The sequence below is a fragment of the Prosopis cineraria genome, unplaced genomic scaffold (genome assembly GCF_029017545.1).
Source record: "Prosopis cineraria cultivar Desert tree isolate PC_DT_omini unplaced genomic scaffold, ASM2901754v1 PC8, whole genome shotgun sequence".
Taxonomy (NCBI): Eukaryota; Viridiplantae; Streptophyta; class Magnoliopsida; order Fabales; family Fabaceae; genus Prosopis; species Prosopis cineraria.
Genome location: NW_026555339.1, coordinates 2,461,774 through 2,475,303, shown reverse-complemented (window position 1 = coordinate 2,475,303; position 13,530 = coordinate 2,461,774). Strand labels below are relative to the sequence as shown.

The 13,530-nt window shown below is 37.5% G+C and overlaps 3 protein-coding genes across 8 annotated transcripts; 1 reads left to right on the top strand and 2 right to left on the bottom strand.

The window, feature by feature from the left end:
• Positions 1-260: 260 nt before the first annotated feature.
• LOC129317110 (uncharacterized) lies at positions 261-3,118 on the top strand. Of its 4 annotated transcripts, none has more exons than XM_054961461.1 (8): positions 261-562; positions 658-750; positions 1,068-1,146; positions 1,249-1,327; positions 1,970-2,012; positions 2,113-2,247; positions 2,408-2,545; positions 2,693-3,118. In XM_054961461.1, the coding sequence occupies exons 1-8, from the start codon at positions 336-338 to the stop codon at positions 2,973-2,975; spliced, it is 1,077 nt and encodes a 358-aa protein (XP_054817436.1). In that variant the 5' UTR covers positions 261-335; the 3' UTR covers positions 2,976-3,118. The 4 variants fall into 4 exon arrangements, with proteins under 4 accessions (XP_054817436.1, XP_054817435.1, XP_054817434.1 ...); XM_054961460.1 differs by having other exon boundaries at positions 1,056-1,146; positions 1,973-2,012; XM_054961459.1 differs by having other exon boundaries at positions 1,056-1,146.
• Positions 3,119-3,578: 460 nt separating this feature from the next.
• On the bottom strand, positions 3,579-8,604 carry LOC129317108 (uncharacterized). 3 transcript variants are annotated; one of them, XM_054961458.1, is made up of 6 exons: positions 8,228-8,604; positions 6,778-6,848; positions 6,314-6,652; positions 5,017-5,048; positions 3,931-4,903; positions 3,579-3,821 (listed from the first exon to the last, which is right to left on the bottom strand). In XM_054961458.1, the coding sequence occupies exons 3-5, from the start codon at positions 6,642-6,644 to the stop codon at positions 3,947-3,949; spliced, it is 1,320 nt and encodes a 439-aa protein (XP_054817433.1). In that variant the 5' UTR covers positions 6,645-6,652; positions 6,778-6,848; positions 8,228-8,604; the 3' UTR covers positions 3,579-3,821; positions 3,931-3,946. The 3 variants fall into 3 exon arrangements, with proteins under 3 accessions (XP_054817433.1, XP_054817431.1, XP_054817432.1); XM_054961456.1 differs by adding an exon at positions 7,270-7,461 and having other exon boundaries at positions 3,579-4,903; positions 8,228-8,600; XM_054961457.1 differs by adding an exon at positions 7,292-7,461 and having other exon boundaries at positions 3,579-4,903; positions 8,228-8,600.
• Positions 8,605-11,294: 2,690 nt separating this feature from the next.
• Positions 11,295-12,643, bottom strand: LOC129317012 (bZIP transcription factor 44-like). Its single transcript, XM_054961313.1, has one exon. The coding sequence runs from the start codon at positions 12,161-12,163 to the stop codon at positions 11,729-11,731; it is 435 nt and encodes a 144-aa protein (XP_054817288.1). The 5' UTR covers positions 12,164-12,643; the 3' UTR covers positions 11,295-11,728.
• Between the last annotated feature and the right edge of the window lie 887 nt (positions 12,644-13,530).

Genomic DNA, 13,530 nt, shown 5'->3' with positions numbered 1-13,530 from the left:
TTTAAAAACCTTCAGAATAAATAAAATCTAAATAAAAGTTTAAAATACTCGTGCTTTTAAAAAAAAATTGAAAACAGATATGCTATTTAATTTTTAATCAAGCTGAACTTCAACCGTCAATATTTTAATATTTAATGACAGGATAAAAATATGTTCTTTTTGAAAGATTCAGGTAAAAATGCTCGCAAAAATATTAAGAGTGCCGCGCAACACGGGAGAAAAATTTTTGGAATATTTTTGCATCTTATCGCTTTATTAAACCTCCCTTCAAGTTAGAGTTGAAATTGGTTATTGTGCTACATCGGGAACAGTGGTGACCCCGAGTCCTAATTGGCATGGAAATGGATCGGATACCAGGTTCGGCGATTCCTCCCCGTCTCCGATATAGAGCCGGACGTGTTCCGAAATTTTCTTGTTTGTCGATGGCTCGAGCGTTGCCTGCTTCCTCGAGAATAGCGATGCACAGCAGTGTGTCGGAAACGCAATCTGAACTGAGGATGTTTATTCTAGGAATGGGTTTTGTTGGGCAATTGCTTTCATACAAGCTCCAGAACCAAGGATGGTGATTCTTTTCCCAATTCTTGCCTTCATCTGTTTGCTTATCTTAATCTTTCTCTGCCATAGTTCTTTTTGCCGTTAATACTACTTATTGTATAGGGTTGTGTCTGGAACTTGCACTAGTCATATGAAGAAGAAGAAACTTGAGGATAGGGGATTTCATATTTACCAATTTGATGCACTCGAGCCAGAGTGAGTCAACGAGTATATAGCCTTATGCTTCTCAGATGCCTTCAGAATTTGTTCGTAAGCTATATTTCGTCTTGTTTTAATCTATTTCGCGGATTATAATTGATTAAGGCAGCGAAATTGAGGGGTATCTGGGACCTACTTTTTGTCCATTAATGATGTCATCTAAGTTTTTTAGGAGGGTTCATTGATGAATAAGCCGTTCATGTTGATGTCCTTTGTTTTTTTTTTTTTTTAACATAATCGTTATCTCTCCTTTTCTTTTCTTTTCTTTTTTCCTTCCCTCAAATATACTGAGAATATCTCAGTTGTTTTTGCAGACTTAGCATCCTAGATCATATCAAGCATTACACTCACCTTCTTGTTTCCATCCCTCCAATCGTTGGCCTCGGTGATCCAGTATGATATTAGTATATAATTCTTTATTTGTTTCAGTGTTCCAAAATGGTTTTCTTGGTAATCTTTCAATATCACTTTTACTTTCATTACACTGAGTTGCAGATGCTTCAACATGAACGGCTTTTAAGAAGTTCATTTGTCAATGGGAATCTTCAGTGGCTCTGTTACTTGTCTTCTACTAGTATGTCTTCATTGAATTTATTAATTTGTCGACTCATTTCTGTTTCTTCATGCACATAAATTGCATAATATTATGGATCATGATCATGCTCAGTAATTTAACTCTTTGCAATTTATTTTTCCTTCAAAAAAGAAATCGTTTGTGGCATTAGGTAGCTCTGTGGTTTTTAAATTTGCATTAAAATGAATCACTTAGAAATACTAATGTTGCTCTGAGCAAGCAACCTTAAGATCAAATTTTTGAACAGGCCTTTTGTGCTGGCTCAATTTATGGAATGATCCTTCTTACTGGCATTAACTATGGTCCTGGCTAGTTCTTGTTGTTTACTGGAAATCCTATAATCTTACAGCAGTGCTTAAGTCAGATGCGTTGTCATTTACATGATATCAGCCTCAACCGTGAAGGGAAATTGATAGAAATAAGCCGATAGGAAATAACCATACACATGGTTAGTTCCTTATTTTCCTCATTATGTTTTTACCATATTAAAGATTATGATGACATTCCCGACAGGCGACATAGTTGTATTCCCTCCCACCAAGTTGATTTCGCTAAAAATCTCAGAATTACACCTGCCTTTAACATTTCAACAGTCATAAGTTTGTGTTGCGAGATTTGATATAATGCAGTAATTTTGTTTAGCAGGCGTCTATGGAGACTGTGGCGGAGAATTGGTGGATGAGGAGTAAGAGAGTGCCCAAAACAAAAAAAAAAAAACACTGTGCTTTCAAGTATCTGAAATTACTCTATTTGTTGGCCCTGAGTGTGTCCATCCTCTTTGGCAGCTATCCTCCTAACCCGACAAGTGAGTTGGCAAAATTAAGGTTAGCCTCTGAAGAGGGTTGGTCAAGTTTAGCTCACTATCTCGGCATTTCAGCATATGTATTTCGGCTGGGAGGTGTCTATGGCCCTGGTAGAAGGTAACGAGTTATGAATTATACAAAAATCATGATACTTGATGACTGTTGTGTTGCTTTATGTTTTTGGTAAACACGATCGTTTAATTGTTGATATAGTAGATCATACCATCTTCCTGTGCTTTCATGTCTTTGAACTTAAATAGAGTTCTATTTGTCACAGTGCCATCGAGACCATTATGAAGCAGGACTCGTTGTCTGAAGCTCAAAAGATGAGGAAATACCGAAAATATACATCAAGAGTTCACGTTGAGGATATTTGCCAGGCGATCATGGCTGCTGCTGACGCACTTTCCCTAGGGTAATTTCTATTTGCGATTCTATGTTGCTTTGCTTGCTAATAATACCGCCACCGTAGCCTCCGTGGGGTACAGTTTTATTTAGATGACTGAGAAACATATCAAAAGTCAAAACTTGTGGATTACAGCCTTGGGCATCTCATTTTCAGGAAAGTGTACAACATTGTTGATGACGACCCTGCTGCTCGGGAACAAGTGTTCGAATACGCAAGAAAATTGGTGGAGAAAAAGTGGCCGGATCTGATCAAACAAGAAGCCCAGGAGGTGGAGTGGTCAGATGTAAAACCGACAGACATGAGGGGTGAGAAGCGAGTGTCTAATGCTCGAATGAAGGACGAACTGGGGGTGCGCCTGCTTTACCCTGATTTTAGAACAGGATTGCAGAGCATACTTGACAAGATGGACACCCCTTGCTTACAATCTAGATCTTAATTACTATTCGCTAGTCAAATTTCTTTTTTCATTTCATTTTTTTCCTTCTGAGTCAAAAGTGTGATTTCATTACTCAAATGAACTACAAAAAGGCATTACCAGGCTGGCAAGGCATCTATGCGAAAAATAAGATTAGAGAACTAGTTGTTTGCTCTATGATTCAAGAGGTTGGTTAATTCGTTAGCCCTTCGCGTGTTGTGCCGGAGCTAAAACTTCATTAACCAATCCTTGAATAAAATGATATGCCGTAGTTCCCATCATATAATAAACCAAAAGTTACCTCCAAACTACGCTTCTGCAACTCGGATAGAGATCGTTGGTCGGCCATTTAGTCAGATAACCATTTGAGAAGTTAGAAGCAGAGTTTTCTGGAGTGATGGGAAACCAGCAAGTACGAGTAAAGCGAAACATCTGATGATATGATTTAGGCCTTCACATTCAGTTATACAAATTCCACAAATAGCATCCTGAGTCATGAAGCAATCTGTTTTCTTTTTTTTTTTTTTTGTTACCTTAACCCTTTATCCTGTTAATTTACGAACGGCTGTCTACCTCTGAGCTAAATACGATATGTAAGAGAGACAGCAAAGAACAAGCACCATCTTCTAAGATATTTTGAAACTCATTAATACTAAGATGATTGTTCATATAACTGACTAGAATCAGGGAGATAGACAAATTAGAGTTTGCGTAGCACCGTATCCACGGACGAACAAGCAAAGCAAAGCGCGTCTTCATCGAAACAGACGAATATTGCTTCCGTGTGCCCCAACCGCTGGTCTGTTTAGTGTCCCACTTCCCGTGGGACTCTCCGTTACGCCAATATATTCATCCAGGCAAGAATTTCTGAGGTATCACCAAAAATAGTTTTAAACAATCTAAAATTATTGGCAAGGCCAGACGACACAGAAAATATTAATTCATTCTAAATTGCTGGTGTTTCTACTATAATTACTTGGAGAGAGCGAAATTCAATCTCTACGATATCTTGCCCAGAAGCCCTTCTTCCTGACACAATCATTCTCCGACAGGGATCGGGTCCACTTGGAACCGAGTGAAAAGTGACGCCTCAAAAAGGGCTTCCCCAACGAGGTCCGTGCACTGGAGTTAGGCTCCATCTTCGGAGTTTCCCCTCCCCATTCAGAGTCTTTTCGCCTATCAAAAACATCACATCCACCATCAAGATAGCTGTCAACTACCCGGTTCTTGGATATCCTGCTGTTTTTAGCCCTCATCTCTGATTCAGCACGAAGAACTTTCCTTGAAAACTTTGACATGTGCTTCTCCCCAACCACACATACAGGACAAGCTGGATCATACCTATCTGCCTCTGATGTCATAGTTTCTAAGCAGTCGGCATGATATACGTGACCACAAACCAGTACAGCAACGGCTGAGAGGTCGCTGCTGGCAATCAGTTTCTGGTTGCTCCATGCAGATCTCTCAGACAATAGCTTTGAGCAAGCCCCACAAGACTGCAGATCCATTGAGGGAGAATCTGAGAACCTACTACTAGATCCACTTATCTTGTGACGACCTGAACCAAAGTACTCACTATCAAAGGACCACCTTTCCCTCTGAGATGAGGCCACGAGCTCAGAAAAGGTTCGCATGGACCAGCCATCAGATGATCCACATTGGGATCCAGCTATGTCATTGCTGCAAGTAGAGAACACAAAAGATGGTCTTCCCTCAGAAATTGAGTTGTCCGGTGATTTCAATCCTAAGATCCTACTATCAGAAATCTGTCTCAACAGTGGGTGTCCTGGAGATTGACGAGTCCATCTTGATGGTGTAGAATTGGGAAGATGGTGATAATTATGATTAGGCAAAGGATCTGTTGGTGGTGTTGAGAAACCCAAAGGCATTGAAAACGGGATGTTTAGTACAGAAGATTCAGCAACTTCAGATGATGCCACATTCTTCACCTAAAGATGAAATAAGGAACTTCAGATAGAGCACAGTACCATGGGAATAGGCTCAAAATACGGATTATAAACTCTAAAGCTCCCAAATCAAATTCAGTGCATAAAAAACTCACCATTGTAGAATAATTGCTAGCCATGGACAGATCTGCAATGACCCACAGGAAGAAAAAAGAAAAATCAATGCCTGAATAGATGAAATGCCAAGAGGTTTCCCGCAACATTCAAGCAATTAAGTGATAACTTAATTGATAAACCTTTATTCTAGATGAGAAATAGTATTAGGAGAGTGAGATCAAAGCAGTGTATGTTTGACTATATATTACAAGAAGATTGCTGTGAAACAAAAATATCCTATGAATCAACAGAAAATCCTACACATAAAGCTAAAGAATGGAGCAGCGTCTAACAACAGATTGCTTGACCAAAAAGTTTTTAAAACTTGTAGATAGATTGTCAAATTCGGCAGTCCCTGTCTTTCTCTATGACCATACATCCATGTGAGAGAGCCCTGAGGGGCACACTGATGACCTAGACACTCGTAGACTAACTTTCCCGCCCCTGCCCCCTGATCATTTAAAGGGTGAAATAGCAAAAGAAAGTCCAAATGCTAAGGTTGAGTAGAACAGAAACAGCCCCACAGTTGGCTTCAGAGAGAAGAGCTAAACCAAAAACACCTATACAATTTAGACTCCAACAACAAACAACAACAACAAGCCTTTATCCCACTAGGTGGGGTCGGCTACATGAATTGCAAGACGCCATTGTGCTCTATCATTTATCAAGCTTTTAGGAATATTATTAATTAAGAGATCGCGCTCAACAACTTCCAAAAGTGTTCTTTTAGGCTCCTATACAATTTAGACTCCATCAGATAGAAAAAGGAAACCTTGTGCAAGTGAACTAGACATTTAAGAATATGATAATTGTCAAAGTAATTTACCCAGATTTAAAATATACTTTTCAACATAAAGGGATCTTATAAAACATCATGGTTGTAAATTGCACTAGTCTATAGAAATGAGATGGCACAAATGATGAGGCAATAATCTTCAGATGAACCATCCAGAAAATGTAGGTTAGATACTCCACAGTGAAAAGGGAAAAAGTATACCAGCTTAAAAGATAAGCTAGAACATGTTCAGTTTTTAGATCCAGTCAATAAACTATAGTGTAATGGTAACAGCTGAGATAGCCTTCAATTTCATAGATACTTGCTCCATTTAAGAAGTCCACAAAAAGGAGACAGCCCTTTTATTGAGTTTTCTGTAAAATGAAGTGACCAAAAGTAAGGACAACTTTAAAAGTTCAACTTTCAAAAACAAGGGCCACCGGTACGTGCTAACTATGACGCCTCATACAATGGGCTTGTGCAGGTAACAAGAAATATAACACTAACATAGTAACATTTACCTGAAGATGGAGTCATTGGATTAGCAACTGATGTCTCATGGATTGGAGACTTCTGAGAAATAGGAGTAACAGAATTCTCCACTGTGCTTCCCCCATCAGATAAATTGCCTCTTTCAGAACTTAAAGACCCTTTTAACTCCATGCTAATGTTTCTGCTGACTCCATCAGATGAGTGATAAAATTGATTCTGAGTTTCACCAGCAACACGTCCCCGTCTATCCCATCGGAAACTCCATGATGGTGAATAAACATCATTCCTATGCAAACTTTCAACTCCAGATCTGTTGGGAAGAGTATGGTCCTTTGCAGCCACGCAACAAGCTGATCCCATGATAAAAGCTGACATGACAAAACTCAATGTAACTATTTTATCAAAAAACAAAAAAAAATCAACACAAGTAACTTCTGGACAGGAAGGACAAATTAATTCAATGCTGGACAGAGAAACATGGGTAAATACGTACCAGAAAAATTACACAAAAAAATCTGAAAGCCTCCTCAATTTCCCACTAGCAAATTGCAGAACTATTTCCTCCTGAGAAGAAACAAGAAGAGTGGGTTACTTTGACATTTTATATTTGATGATAACATGTGTCAAACATAAACACAACCCAAAGACCAAAGCTTTGCCCACAGAACCTACTAACAACATTTAGTGCAATGAGAGGCACACAAGGCCTATCATAATATAAGGAAAAACTCTGATTTGCATTGAATATCCATTAGCAATTAAAATTTTCAGTCTTCATTATCTTGAATAACTTGTATTCAGTTTGTTTAGGAGTAGTTTGACTGATAGGTTCCAATATATCAGGACACGGTGGGGTATGGGTATCTACGAGCAAACATGTCATTCTTTAAGCGAATGTGTTACAATTTCATGTCATTTAGAATACAGAACTTCCAAATAAGCAAACTCACAACAAAATGCAAGGAGCATATAGACAAAGACACACCATGACATATGAAGATACATGCCTGAGACTATATATTCTCCCTGAAAATTCATATCATTCCTTGAAAGAATTATAGCCTCCATTGTTCAATATCCATGTGTCCTCTGCTCACGTTAAAATTTCTCACACGTCGCACTAACATGGAAGTCGTGCACCATAGTCTGCAACATCTGTATTTCTCTGTTGTGCCCACTAACATGGAAATCATGCAGGGCTCTTAACAAAAGGGGCTTGGACAAAACTTGAAGTCTTAACTACAGAGAGTCTCCAAGAGAAACAAGCTCAATCATGGACATAAAGCACGTGAAAATGAGAGAACAGAAACATGGCACAACCGTTCTGGCATCACTCATTAATATTGATCGGCCACAACCAGGTGCCATGCATAAATCATGTCTCAAACAAGAACTTACAACCCGCCCAGCCCAATTAAAACGCAGAAGATATAAGGCTGATGAGTAACAATGGAAAGGCACAGCAGAGTAAGGCAAAATAATGACGGCCATTAAACATGTTCCTCCACAAGCAGCAAAATTCCTCCACAAGTAGCAAAACTCACAGCCACCAATGACTGGGGGCGCGCGCGCACAAATAAAAAAAAAAAACAAACAAACAAACAAATAGAAGAGGAAAAGAGAAATAGCATCAACAACCGGTACTCAGAACCCACCAAAGGAAAAAAAACAAGGAAACACGAGAGCCTCTGTACTCAAAAGCCAATACTCCAGTGATTAAAAGAACCCCAAGAAAGACTGATATCCCAAATCCCATGTCTGTGAAGCAAAAACAGCCAAAATCGACTCTCAACTCCCAAAATGAAACAGTACTTTTGCATAAAAAAAACGGCTTAGGGTTTGGAAAAATCCCGACGCCCAGTCCTCGGCAAGGACGTGAATCACAGAAATACCAGAAATAGATCGAAAATGCTTGACAAATGGAAAAGCAGAGCCAATCTTACATCGTGAAATTTCAAAGTAATAAGTTGAGGAAGAAAAGGCCGCGAAGTCGTCGATTTGAGGTTCGAATTCTCGGTGGTCATGCGCAGCGCGAAGGAGCTAACAGGCGGAGAAAGTGACGGTAGCCATATAACGTGGAGTCCGTTTAGAGGTCGCTGGAGCAGAAATCGTTAGCGTTGTGACTCCGTCAAGCGAAGTTCATGTATGAGAAGAGTCCATGGAAATGGTGCACCCCTTATGAGTGTGACGTCCGCCTCTGCTTCTCGGCTTGTCTGCTCCTCTTTTTCTCCTCCGGGTCTTCGTTTTTCATTTTCAGTCGTCCTCGGCCCTTTTTTTCCTTTTCTTTTAGATTTTTCTGAGATTTTATTTATTTATTGCGAAAAAAGTGAGGAGTAACATTGTAGAGTAATTTACAAGTAGATAAGGCACTAAGACTTGAAAAACAGAACGAGGAGCGAGAGAAGGAGTAATGGCTGCTATATTTTGCGCCACGTAGAGTGCGCACCATGAGCTCATGGCTTATCTATCTATCCATCATCATTTGGACCTGGACTTCACTTGTCTCTCTTCCATCCAATAATCAGTTTCTCTACCATGAAACGTCAATCTTTTTTCTTTTTTACTTCGTATTCTATTCATTATTTGACTCTTTGATTGAATATTAACAATTCATTGTTTATATAAAAAATATAATAATTATGTTAGATGTAGCTGGGGAAAAAAATTAATACAGCAGCACGGAAGGAGAAATGCAGCAGAATTGATTAATTTAGTAGGCGAGTCGGAATTACCTGCGTTTGAATGCCCTGTTGAAGTTACAAAATTTGTCAGATTTTTTTTTTAAGATGAAGAAGCAGCGTCAAGTGTAAGACAAGTTTTAATTAGACGTGAAATTGTAAATGCAATCTACTTATACAACATTTTCTTTGAATTCCACTATGCCTATTTCATCAATCCAACTATTATTTAAATTTTAATTTAATTTCAAATAGATTGCTAAACTATGCATTAATACTGATGTCTGTGTCATTGATTCAATTTTACCGAAGACAATCACGTTAGAGTTACTGTTGAATATTAAATGTGAACATATATTTTAATAAAGATTCAAAATTTGATTCATTATGTTTCTCATATTAAACACAACTTCTGTTATTTTCATTTTTTTAATTTCACCTTCTAGATCCGGGGGAGATATGCTGGAGGACGATGCTACAAAAATGGGCCGGCCCATTTCATTCGACTCCAATGGAACTGCGGGCCCCGGTGTTTTGTCTGTTTTGGACGGGAGCTTTTTCTTGCTTTACGTAGAAATTCAAATTCAAAAAACTAATTTTGCAGTACCTCAGTAATGACAAATTGATGCACAAAAGCTTAAATTGTTTTTTACTATTTAATCGATAATCTATGATATTTTTTTTTTCTAATGCCTTATCAACTACCCGTTATGATTGTAATTATTCCTGAATTTCTCATCTTTATGCTCGCTCATTTTTAAGAAGGAACCCCATCTCAATAATCTTACAAATAATTGCAAAACTAGCCATCATATTTTGTAGGTTGTTCCAATGATTATCGCACCCAACATGGAATTAAGGAGAAAGATCCAAATCATGATTTCATCATATTTGATTTCATTCAAAGGTCCATTATTGGTTGTCCCTTTGATTTTGTTATTTTCCCAAGTCTCAGGCTATGTGCTTATTTTATATTCCGTGTTTGTTAGCTTTTAGCTTTTCGTGGTCACCTGTGCCCTACCCTTGTCTCAATGGTAATGATAACTAGAATTGTTTAAGAAAACTTTATTTGAGGCGAAACACAGTCCGATCAGTATATATACCATATTTATCATGTAGATCAGGTGCGGAGAAATGAATTAAAAAAAAAAAAGAATTCTGGCACCTCGAGAACGAATCAACCATTCATGAACGTAATATTCAAGCAACTTTTATTCAGCTTTAATAGTCAAAGTTCTAAAAAATTTCGTCCATGCATAAGCTTAAGACTTTCAAGTCAACACAAAAGATAAACCTAATTATTTTAAATAATCTCAAAGTCATTTTTTTACAGTGAAAAAAAAAAACCACTGAAAACATCACTTTTAATGTAGTGTGTATACGGATCAGGATTCTCTCTCTCTCTCTCTCTCTCTCTCTCTCTCTCTCTCTCTCTCTCTCTCTCTCTCTCTCTCTCTCTCTCTCTCTCTCTCTCTCAGAGTACATTTCTCAACAACCAATCATATACATCCATTTAATTATTCATTTGGTGACATATTATTGATTATAACATTAAAATAAATATACTATTTATTTAATGATGATCATAAATAAGCATTATAATTTTTTTAAAAGCATTTAAGAGATAATAGTAAATAATTTATTTATTTTACTGTCATAGTTAACAATATGAAATCATTAAATTAATTAAATAATTAAATAAATGGATGAGATTGAGTACTGAGAAAGGATACAGAGAGAATCTAAATCTGTGTGTGTGCTATTCTTGGTAACGAATGAAATCTTATTCTTCTCAGAGGTGAACAAAGTTAAGAGGGAAAAAATTTAAAGATTTGTCATTGTCTCCCTTCTAACAAATTTAATAACTTATATAACTATTGATATTTTCTAACTTACTCTATGTGCGTGTATACACACGCACATATATACAACATACTGGAGTTTCGAGTAATAAAAGAAAACATTAATTACGTTTGAATGGGGCAGGTGTTGAGGGAGGGGGCATAAATTAGAGCTTAGAGCCACATCAAAAATATAATAGAGCTTAGAAAAGTGCATTTTCACATGCGAACCACTTTTTTTATATATATTCATGTTTATTATTGCTTTAGCGTCATCTAAGAATAAATATCAGTTCTCCTTATCTATTTCGAAATAAATTTTTTTTTTGATCGGATGAAATAAATATTTTATTAGTTTTATATTTGATATTTTTTGTGTATTAATTAATTAAACATGCACACATTATTCAAAGGTCACAAAAGTCAAAATTTGCTCTCGTAGCGTAATATTAATATTCTTTTCATGAGAAAATTACACTAAATAAGCCAAGTAATTTACATTTTTCTCCCTTAGAAAAGGCAAGCCAAGGCCTTGAAGTACAAAAGGGTTACAATAGATTAACCATCAAAGCAGTTGTTCTTTTCCCTCACGAAAACATCCAGACACACATCCGGGAAGGTAATTTACATTGAAAAGGCCAAGACAATATATATTTACATATACATAGACCAGATAGAGATTAGCAAAGTTCATGACTTGTGATCCAGCCAGCGACGCATCGTGTGTATATATATTTAAATTTATGCACTCACAACCCTTTTCTTCTTCTGAAACACCAGTGACTGTGATGTCGTGCTTGCTTGCCATCCCTCGCACCCTTTAGCTAATTATAAACAACGAAGGACCTGAAAAGAAGAAAAATTACAGATAAAGCCCCATAACAAAACCCCACAGCCACACTTGAACCCCACGATGCACATATTTTCACCACTGAAACATGTCTGCACAAGCCATTATGTGTTGATTATGGCACAACGCGAAATTCAATGCCTCGCTTGTGCTTCTTGTTCTCGTGCTGACCAGGTCGATGATATGATTCAGATATCGAAGCGTCTGGGTAAGTTCAGCCATCTGCGCCCTCAGAATGCTATTCTCCGCCTCCACATTCTGAAACAGGTGCGTTGCCATGTTTATGCTGGCGACGAGCTCGCTGTTTTCCTTTCGCAGCGTCGCCACTTGTGCCGCCACATCGTTCAGGTGCTTCTGTTTTCGCATCCGGGATCGCCTCGCCGATTCCCTATTCGCTTCCATCCTCTTCCTCTTTCTTTCTAACATCTCAACCTGCAACTCCTCTTCAGATCCTAAATTCTGGAATCTGGTGTAGGACCAGAACGAATTCCCGCTCCGCGAGCCCATCATGTTTTCGACTGCTTAATTACACCGGACGACGTACGTGCTGCTTCTCCAATTCTGCGAGATAATTTAACTTGCAAAACAAAGTACACAAAGATAACTCTGAAAGCTTAACAATATGAGGTTATATATACTTTAGTACGGTAATACATGGCAACGGTAAGCGGTTCATGAGAAGACATAGAACCAGTGGAGGAAGACGACGGAGAAAGACTGAACCAGGTGGCTCATGCGCCTAAGGGAGGAGTCTACGATAATCCCCGAACGGAGGATTTCACTAATGACTGGAGACATGAATGTCAAACATTACAAAACCAGATAATGAGGATCAAAGCAAGAAGCAGAGAGAGAGAGAGAGAGAGAGATTCAGGATTTGACACTATTCTTTTGGAAGATTTCCAAGGGAGAAATTAAACAAACAGCCAAAGGCCAGCTTCTAGAGGAGAAGACAGGAAAACCTCAAGATCTAGGAAGAAGCAGGCGAGGCATGAGATGGGAAGAGAAGAGGAAGTAGAGGTAGACATGGAAGGTTCGGATATATATAGCAAAAGAGGGGAAAGAGGAAACAAATAGCAGAAAATAAGGGGGGGAAACGATCATTCGAGGACGGAAAAAGCGAAAGATATCGGAATCTACTGCGGGGATTTGATGGCAACCGGATTTTGCACCAAGTGACAACTGTTACTATTGCACGTACGGATGCTTTCAAGACCAGCACGGATATGAGGGAGTGATTGGATGGAAATGAAATTTCTGTGTGCACACAGTTGGAATTAGAGATGAGAATAAATCATGTGCGGAGAGCTTGTCTATTTTAAACTTAACCTAATTTACTTATTAAATAAATTTAAACTTTTAATTAATTTTATTTAATTAAATAGGTTAGGTTTATTTTTTTTAAAGCCTAACCTATAAGTCCAACAGGCCAACCTATATATATTATGTACTATGTCATAAACACGTCAATTTCACCATATAAGTTTTAATCAATTTATTTTTTACTACTTTTAGTTATATTTTTAATCATATTTGACTTAAATATTAATTTTAATGTTGTCATTTTATTGTTATATTATATTGCAGTTAGTAAATCCTTTTAATTCTTATATATTGTAATTGATAAATTAAGTTATATATTATATAATATAATAATCCTAAAATACATTTAAGACGTTTAAAACTAAAATATAAGCATATTTAAAGGCTTTACTTTTAAGTAGACTTTCAAATTAAATTAGGCTTTAAGTAAATTCAGGCTTAAGCCATAAAAAAAAGCCTTATATGCACTTAAGCCTTTAATTTATTACATAGGCTTAGGCCTATCTAGTTAAAGCCTAATTTAATTTAGCTTATGTTCACTCCTAATTGAAATC